The sequence below is a fragment of the Triturus cristatus genome, chromosome 3_1 (genome assembly GCF_964204655.1).
Source record: "Triturus cristatus chromosome 3_1, aTriCri1.1, whole genome shotgun sequence".
Classification (NCBI taxonomy): domain Eukaryota; kingdom Metazoa; phylum Chordata; class Amphibia; order Caudata; family Salamandridae; genus Triturus; species Triturus cristatus.
The window spans coordinates 521,198,208-521,214,267 of record NC_140583.1 but is presented as its reverse complement, the minus strand read 5'-3'; the positions used below and the strand labels follow the sequence as shown (position 1 = coordinate 521,214,267).

General features: G+C 45.6%; 1 protein-coding gene across 4 annotated transcripts in view; it reads left to right on the top strand.

Moving 5' to 3' along the window:
• POLG (DNA polymerase gamma, catalytic subunit) overlaps positions 1 to 16,060 on the top strand; it is an 862,381-nt gene that overhangs the window by 209,703 nt on the left and 636,618 nt on the right. For all 4 annotated transcript variants that reach the window (XM_085644442.1, XM_085644444.1, XM_085644443.1 and 1 more), the window contains one exon: positions 9,499 to 9,666. In XM_085644442.1, coding sequence (XP_085500568.1) covers positions 9,499 to 9,666 — 168 coding nt within the window. The remainder of the gene's footprint in view (positions 1 to 9,498; positions 9,667 to 16,060) is intronic.

Genomic DNA, 16,060 nt, shown 5'->3' with positions numbered 1-16,060 from the left:
TTGGCCTACACGTTATGACTGCAGACATTTAGATTCACTCTAAGAAGGAATTATTTTAAGTTTTTACCCATATTTAGAAATAAATACAGACAGGAAAATACATAATGGCTTCTCTTGGATTTTGGATGGTTTGTGCATCTCACCGGTCCATGAAATAGGTGCACTTTAGACACCAATTACAAAAGATTTATAGAGAAGATAAATAGCCCAAATGTAGGCCAAATAGAGAGTGCCAATGAACAGCACGTTTCAGAGGGGAAGCACAGGTACTTTACTACGGTTTAGCAGTGGTATAGTGTAAAGAGCCCTAGAGCCAGCAAAGAAGGGGTCCAGCAAAATCTGGAGTGATCATGCAGAAAAGGGGATTGTTGTCCAACACACATATATAAAACAGTGAAGCTGAAAGAAACAGTTTGTTATAGATTCCTTACCTTAGAATTACCGCCAGGTGTCCCACATCATAGCTGTTATAGCTGATCTGAACACCAAACTTTCATATGTTCTACAAAAAGACTATCCAGCAAGAGCTTCCTATTAAACGTAGCAGCTATGATGTGAGATGCAATGAAGGCCGGATTACGAGGAGAGACAATTTGTTATGGATGGGGCAAGAGAAAGCAGCATCAGGATATGATGCGAGGGTTTCTGGATTACCTCAGATGGGCGGTACAGAAATGTATTCAGGAAATAAGGAAGGGGGTTGATGATAAGGGAATACAAACAAAGATAGTCTGCTGTAAGGCCAAAATAATCAGGTTTGGAGCAAGGATATTGCCTGCCAATATAAGACATATAAAGAGGAAAGATATGAATTTGGCGAAGCCACAGGGTGATGTCTGGCACAGAGATTGCGGGTTAAACACCCCTTACAGAAGATAAATGCAATAAAGGACTCAGCTGGAAATATGGTAGAAACTATGGAGGGCATATTGGGAATCTTTCATGCATTTTATAAAGAACTACATTCTTATGAGGAAAGGAGTGAGCAAGATATCAAGACTTTCTTGCAGAAAGTAGATTTAATAATATTAGGGCAAGAGGAACAGAAAGCACTCGACACCTTTATAACAATGGAAGAGCTAGAGGAGGCAGTGGGTTCGCTGGCTCGAGGGAGAGCAGCAGGGCCATATAAATTGCCTCTTGAGGTATACCAAGTGTTATTTCAGGTATTAAAGAAAGATATGTTGGTTATCATGCAAGAAGCACAGGCTGGGAAACACCGCCATCATGGAGTGAGGCCAATATAGTGGTATTTAAAAAGAAGGACAAACCTTCAGAATTACCAGGGTCTTAAAGGCCCATCTCTTTGCTGAACTCGGATGGAAAAATATATGCTAACATTTTGGCTACTAGGCTCCCGAGGGTGATTACCCCGCTGGTTTCTATACATCAGCATGGGTTTATACCCACCAGGAGCACGGTCAACCACATTAAGAGTAGTAGCCTGGATAGACTATGCGAATGTTCATCAAGCAAAGCTGGGTTTGATATTCCTTGACGCTGAGAAGGTGTTTGACCGCGTTTCCTGGCCGTTCCTGTGGGCAGTTTTATATAAGCTGGGGTTCGGCCCTCGATATATCCGAGCTATTCAAACTATGTATACATCACCCAAGGCAAGAATATGTGTTAGGGGTAAAGAAACGGAGTCAGTTTTTATAGCAAGGGGAACAAGGCAGGGATGTCCGTGCTCCCCGTTGCTATTTGCATTATATTTTAATCCGTTTTTATGTATGCTTGAAAGTAGTAATAGGATCAGCTCTATGACCTGTGGACCATACTCAGTCCGAGTATTAGCTTACGCAGATGATATTGCGGTGGCAACATCGGACCCACTGCAAACAATCGCAGAGATAGAAAGGCTAGCCCAAGGATTTGGGGAAGTGTCTGGATATAAATTAAATTTGGCAAAAATTCAAATTGTGGATACAGAGGGGGAGTGTCCTGGGGACCCATGGGTTGCAGTGGAGGCTACATATTTGGGCATAAAGATAAAGATGGATTTACAGCTGGGCTGTTCCTAATTTTGCTTTTATAATTATGTGGTCTCCTTCAAAATATGAGGGCCATGTTAACAGGGGAGGAAGTGGGGTCGTTGGCAGAAGCACCATCAATATACCAGTTGCTGTTGGGCTCCGAGGCGAGAAACTGCTTATTTAAATATTTGGAGTTAAGCTACTATAAAAGGACGCGATTCAAGACAGTAATTGCGGCATACAAAGCATGGAAGCTGGTTAGAAAGAGGATAGGGCTAACTGGGATCTGTTATTATACTCCTACAAATACCACATTAATGCTGCCGCCTATATTTTGGAAATTTAGAATGGAAAGATGGAGAACAAACGGGATTAGGCAACTAGGTGAATTGTTTGAGGAGGAAGTATTGGTCCCACTTAAAACATTATCAGATAGATTTGGGCTGAAAAAAATGTGTTCTTCAAGTATTTGCACATTTGAGATTACTTTTTGAAGCAGCAAGAGCAGAAGGGGATGAAAATCTGTCCTCTTGTTGAGGCAGTGAGGCGGGGAGTTAAAATAGGCGCATTGTATCAAATATTGATGGATGTACAGCAAGATGATATGGAGATGCAAGATATGAATTGGTGTTTACGATTACATCAAGATGAATTGTATATGCAGGAATCAATAGATGTCGCGGGGAAAATCTTGCTATCAGCTAACTTGAAAGCCCAGCACTTTAAGACGATCTTTAATTTGTATCACACACCTTTGAAGATGATGAAATGGGAAGGCACAAATGATGGGAGATGTTTTCGGTATGCGACAGAGAGCGCGGATATTACTTGTATCTTTTTTGGGTGTGTGCAGTTAAACCCATTGAAGAGGCATATTGAGGGAATTTTAACAGAAATTACAGGGCTTAATGTACATATAACGATGGACCTAATGCTTACAGGGATTGGGAAATCGCTCAAATCAGGTGAAGTCTGCTATCCATACAGATATTTGATATTCATAGCAGTGGCAGTAGCCAGGTTATGTGTAGCGTTGTTGTGGCTGCAACAGGAAGCTCCCTCTTTTGAAATGTGGCAGGCTAAGTTTTATAATTATTTCAATTTGGAATTTAGTTTATATTCTTTGAAATCAATGAAAAAATAAAAGCTGGGTACTCGGATATGGGGGCCGATGATAGAACATATGAAATAAGAAAGTGGTATAAGGGATATATCATGTATTGGTTTATCTGATTGATTATTTCTTGGCTTTTTAAAGTGTATATGCGGTATGGTAACCTGAGGCTTTATGTAAATTATGTAACTGATTTTGACTGTTTGTCATGGCTTGAATGAAATTTCTCATAAAATAAAAAAAGAAAAATAGAATTACCCCCTGGCGTCAGACTGGATCCGAAAAGCTTTTCGCCAGCAGTACCCCTAACGTCGGAAGATGGCGTCGGTCGACCTCGGCTGGGGACCCTAGGCCATCGACGCCGGTGGCTTGGGCCTTGGCACCGTAGGGCCCCCTTGGATCCTGGCCTGGATCCAGATCAGTGCCGGTCGACCTCGTTATACCTCTGCCGGCACCGACTCCAACGGCACCATGTCCGCAGCCGACGCCAGCTGGCCCCAGGCCGGCGCCGACCCAGGCATCCGCCCCGATGTGGACATGGAGCCGGACCGGTGTCGACCGATGCCGGATCCAGCACCGATGGGTACTTTTGTCCCTGTGTTCCACCCTGGCCATTTTCAGACATATTGGCAGCCAGAGGAGGGTGAGGAAGACTGGGAGGGATCTGGTGACCCTTTAACAGACCAGTTGGAGTATGATCCGGACTGGAGAGAGGAACTGGGGGATATCAGTGGTCTGGATACCTCCCCAGACCTGGGCATGTTGTCTCCTCCTACCATGGCTACAGAGGAGGGAGCGTCATACGCAGTGGTGTTGTGTAGGGCGGCCGAGGCTCTCCACCTCGAGCTCTCTACAGTGGCAGTCAGGACTAACCTCCTGACAGAGGTGCTTCAGCCGGCAGCGAGCTCTTCGGAGCCCCTGCTGCCGTTCAATGACATCCTTTTGGGCACCTGGTCCAGGCCCAAAACAGGCGCTCCTGTGGATAGGATGATTGCCTGACGCCACCGTCCGGCCGACCCCACTTTCCTCTCTCAACACCCCACTCCTGAGATCTTTGTGGTCCAAGCCTCTACATCCAAAGGTGCCTTCCCTACTGCTCCACCTGATTGGGAATCCAAAAAGCTGGACCAACTTGGGAAGATGTTTTCTTCCTCCAGCTTGGGACTGCGGTCAGTAAACACCGCATGACTGTTAGGCTGTTATTCCCACTCTGTGTGGGATAAGGTGGTGAAAGTGCTGCCTCAGTGGCAGGAGGAGGCCCGGGCCGTGCTCTCCCGTGCAGTTGCCGAGGGGAGAGACGCAGCAAAGTTTGCCATCCGCTGTGGGGTGGATACCGCCGACGCACTTGGCAGGATGATTTCCATGTCAGTAGCCCTTGGACGCTACGCCTGATGGTGTTCGACTGTTTTTTCCAGGGATGTCCAATCCACCCTTATGGACATGCCCTTTAATGCCCGTCGCCTTTTTGGAGACAAGGCAGACATCACGCTAGAGTGCTTTAAGGACTCTCGGGTGACAGCCAGGTCCTTGGGCCACTCCACCACCCGCCCTTCGCAGTGCCTTTCGCCCATTTCGTGGCTACGGAAGGGGTGCCCCACTACGTCCCACCCAGAGCCACAGGTCCGCGCAGGCTGTTCAACCCCAGCGCGGCTGGGGACGTAGGAACCACCGGCGTGGTTCGGGGGGCCAGCGGGCAGGCCAGTCCACCACAGCCCCCTCTGCATCAGCCTCCAAACCCTCCTAGTCTGACCTTCCAGGGCCACCAAACACCAGTGGGTGGCAGGATCCGCCATCACCTCCCCCACTGGCGCACCATCACGTCGGACTGGTGGGTTTTGGAGATAGTCCAGAGGGGCTACTCCCTCCCCTTCGAGTCTACCCCTCCCTCCATGCCACCTCAGTACCATCTCATGTCGGAGGATCACCTGGCCCTTCTCCAAAAGGAAGGTTCAGCACTCTTGGCCAAGGGTGCAATCAAGCACACTCCTGCCCCAGAAGTAGGCCGTGGTTGCTATTCCCACTGCTTTCTGGTGCCCAAGAAGGACAAAGGCCTGCGTCCTATCTTGGATCTCAGGAACGTCAACCGCTTCCTGTGGGAGGAGAACTTAAAAATATTAACGCTCGCTCAGGTCTTGTCTGCCCTTGACACTGGAGACTGTATGGTAGCGTTGGACTTGCAGGACGCTTACTTTCACATCCCCGTCCTGCCAGCCCACTGGCGTTACCTGCAGTTCACGATAGGCCACGAGCACTTTCAGTTTACCGTGCTCCCCTTAGGCCTTACAAGCACCCCTCGGGTGTTCATGAAAGTGATGGGCGGTGGTCGCAGCTCATCTGCGCAGATCAGGGGTTCCAGTCTTCCCCTATCTCGATGACTGGCTGTTGAAGGCGGGCTTGCCCCAGGCTGCCGTCTCCCAACTCCAGACTATGGACGACCTCCTGCATTTGCTGGGGTTCTCCATCAACGTGCCGAAGTCACACCTGACCTGATCTTTCAGCCTCTATCCCGTGTTTCGGTCAGGATGACCCTGAGGCTGCTGGGCCTCATGGCCTCCTGCATCCTGCTGGTCGATCTTGGCATATGTGGGCTCTGCAGTTCCAGTGGGTGCAGCATCGGGGGAATCTGTCCGATTGCGTCCAGATCTCGGAGGGCACCGCACGACAATTGCAGTGGTGGCTCACGAACCAGGATTGGGTCAACCGCAGAGCCCTCTCCCTTCCCCAACCAGAACACACAGTGGTGACAGATGCATCCCTTCTGGGATGGGGCGGCCACATGGGAGAGGCAGAGATCAGAGGCCTCTGGTCTCCGGCGAAGTCCGGGCTCCACATCAACCTTCTGGAGCTTCGGGCGATTCGTCTTGCACTCAAAGCATTCCTTCCCTCTGTCTGGGGGAGAGTAGTGCAGGTGTTCACGGTCAACCTCACCGCCATGTGGTACTGAAACAAACAGGGCGGGGTGGGGTCCTGGACCTTATGTCAAGGGGCCCTCTGCCTCTGGACATGGCTGGAACATCAGGGCATATCCCTGGTGGTTGAGCACCTGACAGGTTCACTGAACGACAGGGCGGACAAACTCAGCCGTAGATGCATGATGGATCACGAATGGTGTCTTCACTCGGAGATGGTGCAAGGTCTTTTTCAGCAGTGGGGAGAGCCTTGGTTAGATCTATTCGCCACCGAAGATAAAGCGCAATTTCAGCAATTCTGCGTGTTGGAATTTCCAAGGCGGCACTCGCTAGGCGACGATTTTTGTTGCGAGTGGAGTTGCGGTGTTCTGTACGCCTTTCTGCCTATACCACTTCTGCCCTGAGTAATGAAGAAGATCAAGCGCGACCGGGCCCAAGTCATTCTTGTGGCTCCGGATTGGGCACGAAGAGTCTGGTATCCCGAGCTGCTCAACACGGCCATCAATCATCCGATCCGACTGCCTCTTTGGGAGGATCTTCTGTCACAGCAGCAGGGGACAGTCCTCCACCCGAACCTGTCCAGCCTCCACCTCCTTGCGTGGAGATTGAGCGGGAGCAGTTGACGTTGTTTGACCTACCTCCCGAAGTCTGTGATGTAATCTTGGCAGCCAGGCGTCCCTCCACTAAAACGGTATACGCCTGCAGATGGAATAAATTTGTGGCATGGTGCACAGCAAAGGCTGTGGATCCCCTTTCTGCTCCTCTTTCTGAGGTTCTCTTGTTCCTTCTATCTTTGGCTCAGCAGGGCTCTGCTCTGGGCACTCTTAAGAGCTACCTCTCTACCATTTCAGCCTTCCTCAGGCTCCCTGATCAGCCTTCTCTTTTCAAGTCACCTGTTGTAAATAGATTTCTTAAGGGCATTACTCATCTGTTTCCTCCTGTTCCCTTCGTATTGCCCCAGTGGGACTTGAACTTGGTTCTGACATATCTTATGCGCGCTACCTTTGAGCCACTGCATAACTGTCCTCTCAGACTTCTCACTTTGAAAACTGCCTTTCTGGTGGCCATCACCTCTGCGCGCAGGGTGAGTGAGCTACAAGCTCTTTCTTCCAAGCCTCCCTTTCTGGCTGTTCATCCAAACAAGGTTGTCCTCAGAACTTGACCTTCCTTTCTTCCAAAGGTGGTCACTTCTTTTCATATTGGCCAAACCATCATTTTGCCCACCTTCTTTCCGCCTCCGCATCCTTCGAAAGAGGAAGAGAGGCTCCACCGTCTGGATCCAAAACGTGCGCTCTCCTTCTGCTTGGATAGCACCAAACAATTCCGGGTGGCCGACCAGCTCTTTGTTGGTTACGCGGGCGCTAAGAAAGGTCGGGCCGTGCACAAATGGACCATCTCCAGGTGGGTCGTTCAGTGCATCAAGGCCTGCTATTCTTTGGCAAAGAAGGAGCCTCCAGTGGGGCTGTGCACCCATTCCACCAGGGCAATGGCAGCTACTACTGCTTTGTGACGGGGAGTCCCCCTAAATGACATCTGTCAGGCAGCTACGTGGGCATCGCTGCACACGTCTACCAAGCACTACTGCCTGGACAGCCAAGTCCGGAGAGACAGCTTTTTTGGCCGGTCTGTTCTCCAGGACTTTCTGGTGTAAACTTAGGTTGGTATTGCTAGGGTATCTATTCTAAGGTAAGGAATCTCTAACTGTTTCTTTCTGATGAACAGGTTACTTACCTTCGGCAACGATATATCTGTAAGAAACATAGGTTAGTTATAGATTCCTTACTGCCCCACCCATCCTCCCTGTTCTGCAAACTGACTTCTAGGGTTAAGGACTTCCTTTCAGGGCCCTTGTTTTGTACACCAGTGGTCAGTGTCTTGCATGGCTCTGCGCTTCTGGCGTGGAAAGTCGTGTACCGAACTGATGTCAGCGCATGAGGGGGGCGTCTATGTAGCTACCGCGACATCATCCCGGCGACCACGACGTCGACGACGGGCGCAGAGTCGACCGACACCACCTTCTGACGTGTAGAGGTACTGCTCATGAAAACTTTCCGGATCTAGTCTGATGCCTGGGCTAATTCTAAGGTAAGGAATCTATAACTAACCTATGTTTCTTACAGATATATCGTTACCGAAGGTAAGTAACTTGTTCATTAAGTTTCGGTCAGTGCTTTTAACACCAACTCCTCCCAAAATACAAGTTGAATTTATGTTTAATTACCAGTAACTGTTTGTTGGGGCATGGATGGGGAATGTTCCATTTACAAATTGTAATATTTGTAGACCTTGTTTTCGTTGGAAATTAAATTATTGAATTTGCACTTACAAAGCAGCATATATTTACACGTATATAAGTATTTAAAAGGCTTCTTTGTGGGTTGTTGATTTTTGCGACTTTACGGGCAAGAAGAGAAGAATGAATTAATAATTGGAGTGTACGTATGGATAAAAGGGGTAGTGAGTGCATGGATGGATGGCTACATGGACGAGTGAGAGAAGTGCATGGATGGATGGATTGATTGATTGATTGGATGTGTTTATGAGCTAGTGCATTGCGCCACACACTCAGTCATCCATGTAATCCCACAGCCATCCACTAATATTTCTCACATCCATCTATTACTAAGAAGCATTTGCCCATATAATTTCAATTGTGCTGCTGGTTGTAGACGTATTAGCAAACAGCAGAGTTCAAATTAGTATGTGCAAATGTTGAACCCCATAAATGTTGGCAGCAGTTAGTCAATAGCCGAAAAACGTGGTCTGATCATACACCATCTCTACAAGTATAGACGCAGAAGTAGTTGGTTCCCACAGTCTCCTTACCACCTCCCATGGCTCTCCGTTCAAAAAAACATTATTTGTCCTGATACATGCAGGAATTCAGCAGTTAATCAGATACGGTACGAGTTGTCAACGAGCATTGCTTTGTTAAACAGTAGAAAAGATCATGTCATTAAAACTTGCCTTGCACGAGAGACAGGAGATCTAAAACATTTTGAGTGTGACCGTCACCGCGGCCTGCTAAACTACATTGCTTCCTTCATGCACAGTAAATATAATGCACATTTAAAGAGATTCAGATATGGTGCAGAGACACGCCCACTTTTTGTGTTTGTGGAGAGAGGAGGGCTTCTGGGAAGGAGCCTAACATTAATTTGACAATTATCGTGACAACACATACGTAAGATTCTTATGTGCAGGCTAGTGGAAAATACAAAGTCCATAGCTTAAGCAGTTACTCTTCAGAGCTACATGTCTCAAGTAATAATTCAGGGGAGGCTCTCAACTGCATCTATTTGAGGTTGAAAAAAGAGCTACTTGTATCGCTGTTGGGATCATAAAATGGTTATTTTTAGCGCTTTGAGATCGCAAACAACTGCATTATCGCTTTGTACTTCTTAATTCTTTTCATTATTATTATGCTTTGTACTTCTTGGTTCTTTTCATTATTATTACGTTGTGCTGACTATACTTTCCTTTAACCTTATTGACTATCCAGGGCTCCAAGATGCGATTTCTTGACACCATGAGCCTGCACATGTCTATCTCCGGCCTGACCGGGTTCCAGCGCAGCCTGTGGATGGCAAGCAAGCATGGCAAGAGGAAGGGGCTACAGGAAGTCAAGCAGCATATTAAGAAGACTCGTCGGACATCTGAGGGACCTGGGGTGAGCATTAATCTTTTCATTGTTGAGGTGTTTCCCCCCTCTGTACCAGAGCATTAAAAAAAAAAATCAGCATTCAGTTGTTTAAATACACGTACCTCTTTGGACTCTTGTGCACCCATACAAACTATATGATTTTTTTGGCACAATCTAGCCGGTATATCTCATTGCAGGCTGAAGATTCAATGAAAAATAAGAAGCTGTTTCATTTTTAGATCTCGCCTACGCAGTGCGCATGCACTGCATAGGAGACCTTTAGCAGTCGTTAAGCTCTTTTTCGAAGCACATACTCGTGCTTGTGGCGGCATACACCTTGCGGGAGCACGCAGGGGCGCGCCACAAGCACGAGCATGTACTTCGAAAAAGAGCACCACTCCCGGGCCAGCAAACACGTTTGCAGTGCCAGCAGTGTGTTTTTTAGGTCTTGCCTGAGCCAGCGCTTATAGCACTGCTCTGACGAGAGTTTTAGTAAGCGGGTTTTGGAAGTGCTAACCTAGTGGCTTTTTTCAGGCCTCCAGCTTGCGTTCGCGATGTCGTGCACGCGCACAGCTGCTATCCTGGTTTCTAGCATTCCTTTCCTCGCATGGCCGGCTTTCCTCCCCCTTTCTCACCCGCTACTCACCCTCCCTTACTGCACGGAAGAGTTTCGTGAGATGCTAAGACACACTCTCGAATGCACCTCACAATTCTTAATTACGTTTAACATATTCTTGTATAAACACTGTATTTTGGCATCAAGAGATCAAGAGAGTGGCGTTTATTCACATTAAATAAGACATACCAGAGCATTAGGATTTAGGAGGCAATCCCGCTTTTTTCCAAAATATTACCTTTCCTTATTTTTTACTGTATTGCTCCAGAAATACCGACCACTTCAAGATTAGGCAATATTTATCTGCACCTCTTGGGTGTGTAACCACCGTCCCCAAGTGACTGCGCGTCACTAGTACTCTTTTAATCCACCGTTTTTTTTTTTTTTTTTGCCAACATGATTTTGCGTTCTGGGACTTGTAGTTCTAATATTTACTATTAGATCCACGCACGTCCGACTTTGAAGCTGAGTGAACCGGGTTCAAGTCTGGCGGGAGGTTATGCTTAGGCTGTGATTTTGTGCAAATCATTCCATGCCTAAAAATGAATGTGTTCGTCTGTAACGCAACTGGTGCTTATGTAAAGCGCTCTAATATGTTCGGGTTGAGTATGCGCTAATTAAAACTGAAAAAAAAGCCCACGTAGTATTACCTATTTTCAAGTTCATAATCGTCAAACGTTTAAAAAAAGTTAATTCAAGAGGCTTTGAGGGGGCTCTAGAAACAGAACTGACATACAATGATGATTATAGTATACATCTTCCTTCCAAATATAGCACAGTTTTACAAACTTGTAGTTTGATGTGTTTTTCTGTTTTCTATTAAATCCCGTTGTGTCTCTGTGCACTTCTCATTCAAACCACATTTTAAACGCTGGGTGTAATATGCTGCTCAGCCAGGATGTGTGTGTATGTTGGAATGTTGGAGTTAGAATGTTGGAATGGTTTGAGTCAGTTGGTCTATGGGCTGAGCAGCGTACAGGCTGCTCCTGGTGGGGCTTGCTATTTATATACTTCCATACCTGTAACTTCAATCTTCAATAAACATACTTGAAGTTACCAACCAGAACGGACATTTCATCATTCATATTTCTACTTATTACAATTGGTACCAGAAGTGGGGTTATTTCTATTCCCCACAATTGACGACGTTTGGAAAGACCTTGCTCTTCATCCCTCAAGTAACTTCAAGATCAAGAAATTTCGAGATAAAGGAAATCCTCAAAAAAAAAAAAAAAAAAGCAGCTTAAGCTTACTTGCACCGAGAGCCCCACCAGTGACCTCCCACCGGTCGCCCACAACGCGAGAGTGCAAGTCCCTGCTTGGTGTTCCTTTCTACTGGCAGCCATTCCTCCGACATCGTTGGCCCAGTCTAAAAGCCTGCATTCAAATTAAGTGTGCCAGTCCCTGACTGTGTTCAGCGTCGCGCTTCTTCCTGCCTGTCTCTACTTGCATTGAGACCACTACCTGTCAGTGTGGAAAAGCGTCAGGGACTACTGAAATTTCCAGCCCACAGATCCTGCTTTGTTGCCTTCTTTCACCTTTAAGAGTGACAGAACTGAGTAAGGAAATTAGAACTGGGACAAGAAATGCCTACCGATCTGCACCAGTGTGATGAAATCGGAGGAAAAGTTGCGTGCTGCCACCTATTGGAGGAGTTATGTTTAAGGGAATACATTTTTTTCGTTTTACTTTCTCGTGCCGGTCATTAGGGAAAAGGATTCCCCAGCGCTGCGATGGTTTACCAGCAGCTACAGACGTGAGGATTTGCCAACCCGGTGAGCTAATGCTGTATCTAAGTCCACCAAACTGTGGACTGTTGTGGACTGTTACGAGCAAGAGGTGTTTTTCTACCACCTTCATTTGTTATTGGTGATTTGGACTTAAAATGCGCTGTTTGGCGCTTATGAGGTAATTACTTATTGTCATTATTTAATATTTTACCTCTGCGCCTGTTGGGAAAACAGTTAAAAACCGTTGGCTTACTTGATTATCTGCCGATCCTCGTGATGCCATCGCGAGCCATGTCTTCAACAGCTCGCGATGTGTCCTGCAGATTCTTCGTTGTGCAGCATGGACGTGCCTGGAGCCACCCGGCTTTACGTCGTGCTGCGTACCGCCATTTTAACTTTACTAAGGTCGTCATGTTCTCTCGCAGAATTCAACTGTGCCAACCACGGTGTGTTCTGGTCTGTGTTGTAGTTTATTGGCACGTCCTCATCTGGCAGCTCCACCTGATCTCTGTGGTTCTATGTTCCACTTGCCTTTTGACAGCAGCTGCGTTTTCCGATGTCCTGTTTTTAAATATTTTGCCCCGTCCTGTTTTGTTCAGCGTAAGGAGTTATACTGCAGTGCCATCAAGTGGCGGTTTGGCGCCACTACTCCTTGACAATAAATAGAAAGACTCTCTCTCGTTGGTGTCTTCGTGAAGTTTAACGGTCCTGTTGAGTGCTGACCGTGATGGGCATGACACCAAGTTGGCTCCAAGGAGAAGGAAAAATAAACGGGGCGAGTGAGATGTTTTTTAAAAAACCTTCTAGGGAGGCCTGAAGTGGATATAATTAAAAGCTGCTGTGAAGAGACTTTTGGATTGGACCTTTGATTCGAAAAGAATAGATGAGTTATTTATTTTAAAAAAATGCTGCAATATGTTTTCCATTCCGTTACCATAGCAGTTTTCTTCTTATGACGATCCATTAGTTCAACTTCGTGGAACTCACTCAGCCTGAAGTTTCTAGAAAAGTTTGACTTTCCTTGCCTGCATTTGCACCAGTTCCTTTACGTTAATTTTTTAATATTAGTACCTCACAATGCCTTTACTCTCATTTTCTGAATTAAGTACTTCATGATATCTTTACAGTAATGTTTAAAATAAGTACTGACAGTCTTATTTAAAGTAAGGATTTCGATATATTTTGTTGTTTCATGTGGTACCACCACATCTTGTGCACATTTGGTTTCATATTGCATTTACTTTGTTGTATGTGGTACTACCACATCTCGTGCACATTTGTTTCATATTGCATTTACTTTGTTGTATGTGGTACTACCACATCTTGTGCACATTCTTATAAATTGCTTTTGCCTTATTTCGAGTGGTACTACCACATCTAGTGCACATTTTTACAAATTGTATTTACCCTGTTTATGTGGTACTACCACATCTAGTTCACATTTTTATAAATTGCCTTGTTGCATCTCGTGCACATATTTAAAAATGTTTTGTCTTGTTTCATGTGGTACTACCACATTTCGTGCACATTTGTAGAGATTGCATTTACCTTATTTAATGTGGTACATCCACATCTTATTCATTGGTTTGACTGTTTATGTGGTGTGTCCCCACATCTATTTCATGTGGTGTGTCCCCATATCTATTTATGTGGTATATCCACATCTTATGCACACGTTCTGCTGTGTTATGTGGTGTCCCCACATTTATTTTTATTGTGGTCATTCCACATATGTACTCGCAAATTGTTTTATTGCGTCACGTTGTGCGTTTTGCTCTACTTGTTTTCTTCTTCACGCTTTTGATTGTACTTTTGTACTTCCTTCGTGTCGGCCCGGCCAGCTTTCATGATCTTGGTACTTGAGTCACTTATTGTTTTGTTGTGGGTGTGTATCGGTTGTTGTTCATGGGAGAAAGGGAGACGGGTGGTTGAGTCGTTTTTCGTGCCTCTTGTGATCCTCATTGTTCCCTCTCACTCACTATTTTCTCATTGTTTTGGTTGTGGGTGTGTATCGGTTGTTTTCATGGTAGAAAGGGAGATGGGTGGTTGAGTCGTCTTTCGTGCCTCCTGTTATCCTTATTGTTTCTTCCAACTTACTATTTTCTCTTGGCGTTTTCTTTCAATTTTCATATCTTGCCATGTTTTCGCCTAAGTCTTTTACTGTGACTTTTTGTTATACCTTTTTAGAGTTTCTCCCTTTTCATTGTTAAGAGGGGAGATGTTCTTTTCATTGTTAAGAGGGGAGATGTTGTAATATGCTGCTCAGCCAGGATGTGTGTGTATGTTGGAATGTTGGAGTTAGAATGTTGGAATGGTTTGAGTCAGTTGGTCTATGGGCTGAGCAGCGTACAGGCTGCTCCTGGTGGGGCTTGCTATTTATATACTTCCATACCTGTAACTTCAATCTTCAATAAACATACTTGAAGTTACCAACCAGAACGGACATTTCATCATTCATATTTCTACTTATTACACTGGGACTCACGCGCATCTGTCCCGCAATCAGTTGTATTGTCAATGGATGAGTGGCAAAAACGTGAGACTGTTTTACTCTGCATTTGCATCGTGTCTCGGTGACTCACTTCAGCTGCAGCAGCTTTGTGTGAAGTTTGCTTTGCTCGGCCTGCCCCCAGCAAGGAGGAGGGGGTGGAGGCTTTTGTTCGTCGTCACGTCGGTGCCCTTTCATGTCGGGCTGTAAAAGCTTTTCGTTGAACTGCGTGCCAAAGCATTCCCCCCACACGGAGGACAGCAACGCCACTGCCAGGGAGACAAGCACCCAGCTCTCACCGAGGCGCCCTCTTAAAAGTTATACCCTCACATTTAGAGCAAGCGTCTATTTTATTATTAAACAGTTGTGGCCAGCATGGCTTTTGCACACAAAACCATGAAACCATTCCAACTGCCTGGCAGTGAATGCCAGGACTTGTAGTTTCCTACCTACTAGGGTTTTATAGTTTTTATGATTAAATGGCTAAAATTACTTCCAGGCATTTTTAAGCAAAAACGTTTTATTTCTAGAAACTCAAGTGAAACACGTCCCCAGTCCTACATATGGGCCTGTTTAGGAGTTTATGTAGTTTAGGCCAGGGTACCCTAACAACAAGCATTGGCATAGCCAATAGGTTTCACTTTGGGACCTTATAAGTATTTAGTTATGCAGCACAATATCCTTGGTGCAATAACATCAACTGTTGCATTGACTAAAAACTTATAAGGTCCCAAAGGCGAGACCTATTGGCTATGCCAATGTTTGTTTCTTTTATTTGCGTCAAAATATCAGCATTACTAGCTAATCAAACCGCAACAGCGAGACATTCCACTGCGCCAGCGGGGCGCTTCCAAGCCATATGTTTATTTTACTTGTTTTAAGAGAAGAGTGCGGGCGTAGGTAGTTTGTTTACAGTGACACAGCTCGATGGGTTCAGCCTCTTTTTTTGTCATCTGTCTATAAACTGCAGTTTGCCTTTTTCCCTTTTGCAGAACACGTAGACTGACTCCCCTTCAGCTGCTAATAGCAGTGTCTATTAAGTAAATATGAGAGTTTATTCAGTTTGCCGTGTACTGTGGTAATATTTACAGTGTCACCCTCCAGCGGTTTTATTCCTGAACGAATGACTGCAGCGCATCCAATCACTGACCAGGCACACTATACCGAAAAAACAGGCTCACATAAGTCCGTTATGGTGGCTCACCTAGAATCCAATATCAGATGTTACTTTAAGTTCAAGAACATTTTATTATAAGAAGAAGGGTGTCAATACAGAATAAGCAATGTCAAAATCACATCATTACAATATAAAATGGCTGTAATAAAAAATCATACACAATTCGGACTCCGTAATAAAAGGAAAAAGAACAACTTTAAGTATGCGAAAACAAGAATAACATTATACTAAAGAAAGATTTGAAACAGTTAGGGTGTTCAAGGAGGTTTAAGCACTTCTTGCTGAACTGGTTGGAGTTGGGAACATCGTTTGGCACTAGCTTCAATATACAATGTAACAGGTGACCGTAAGTTTAAGCGTTTTGTCGCTATTTGCATAGGGAATACAAAGGAAGTGTCCAGTCTATGGTT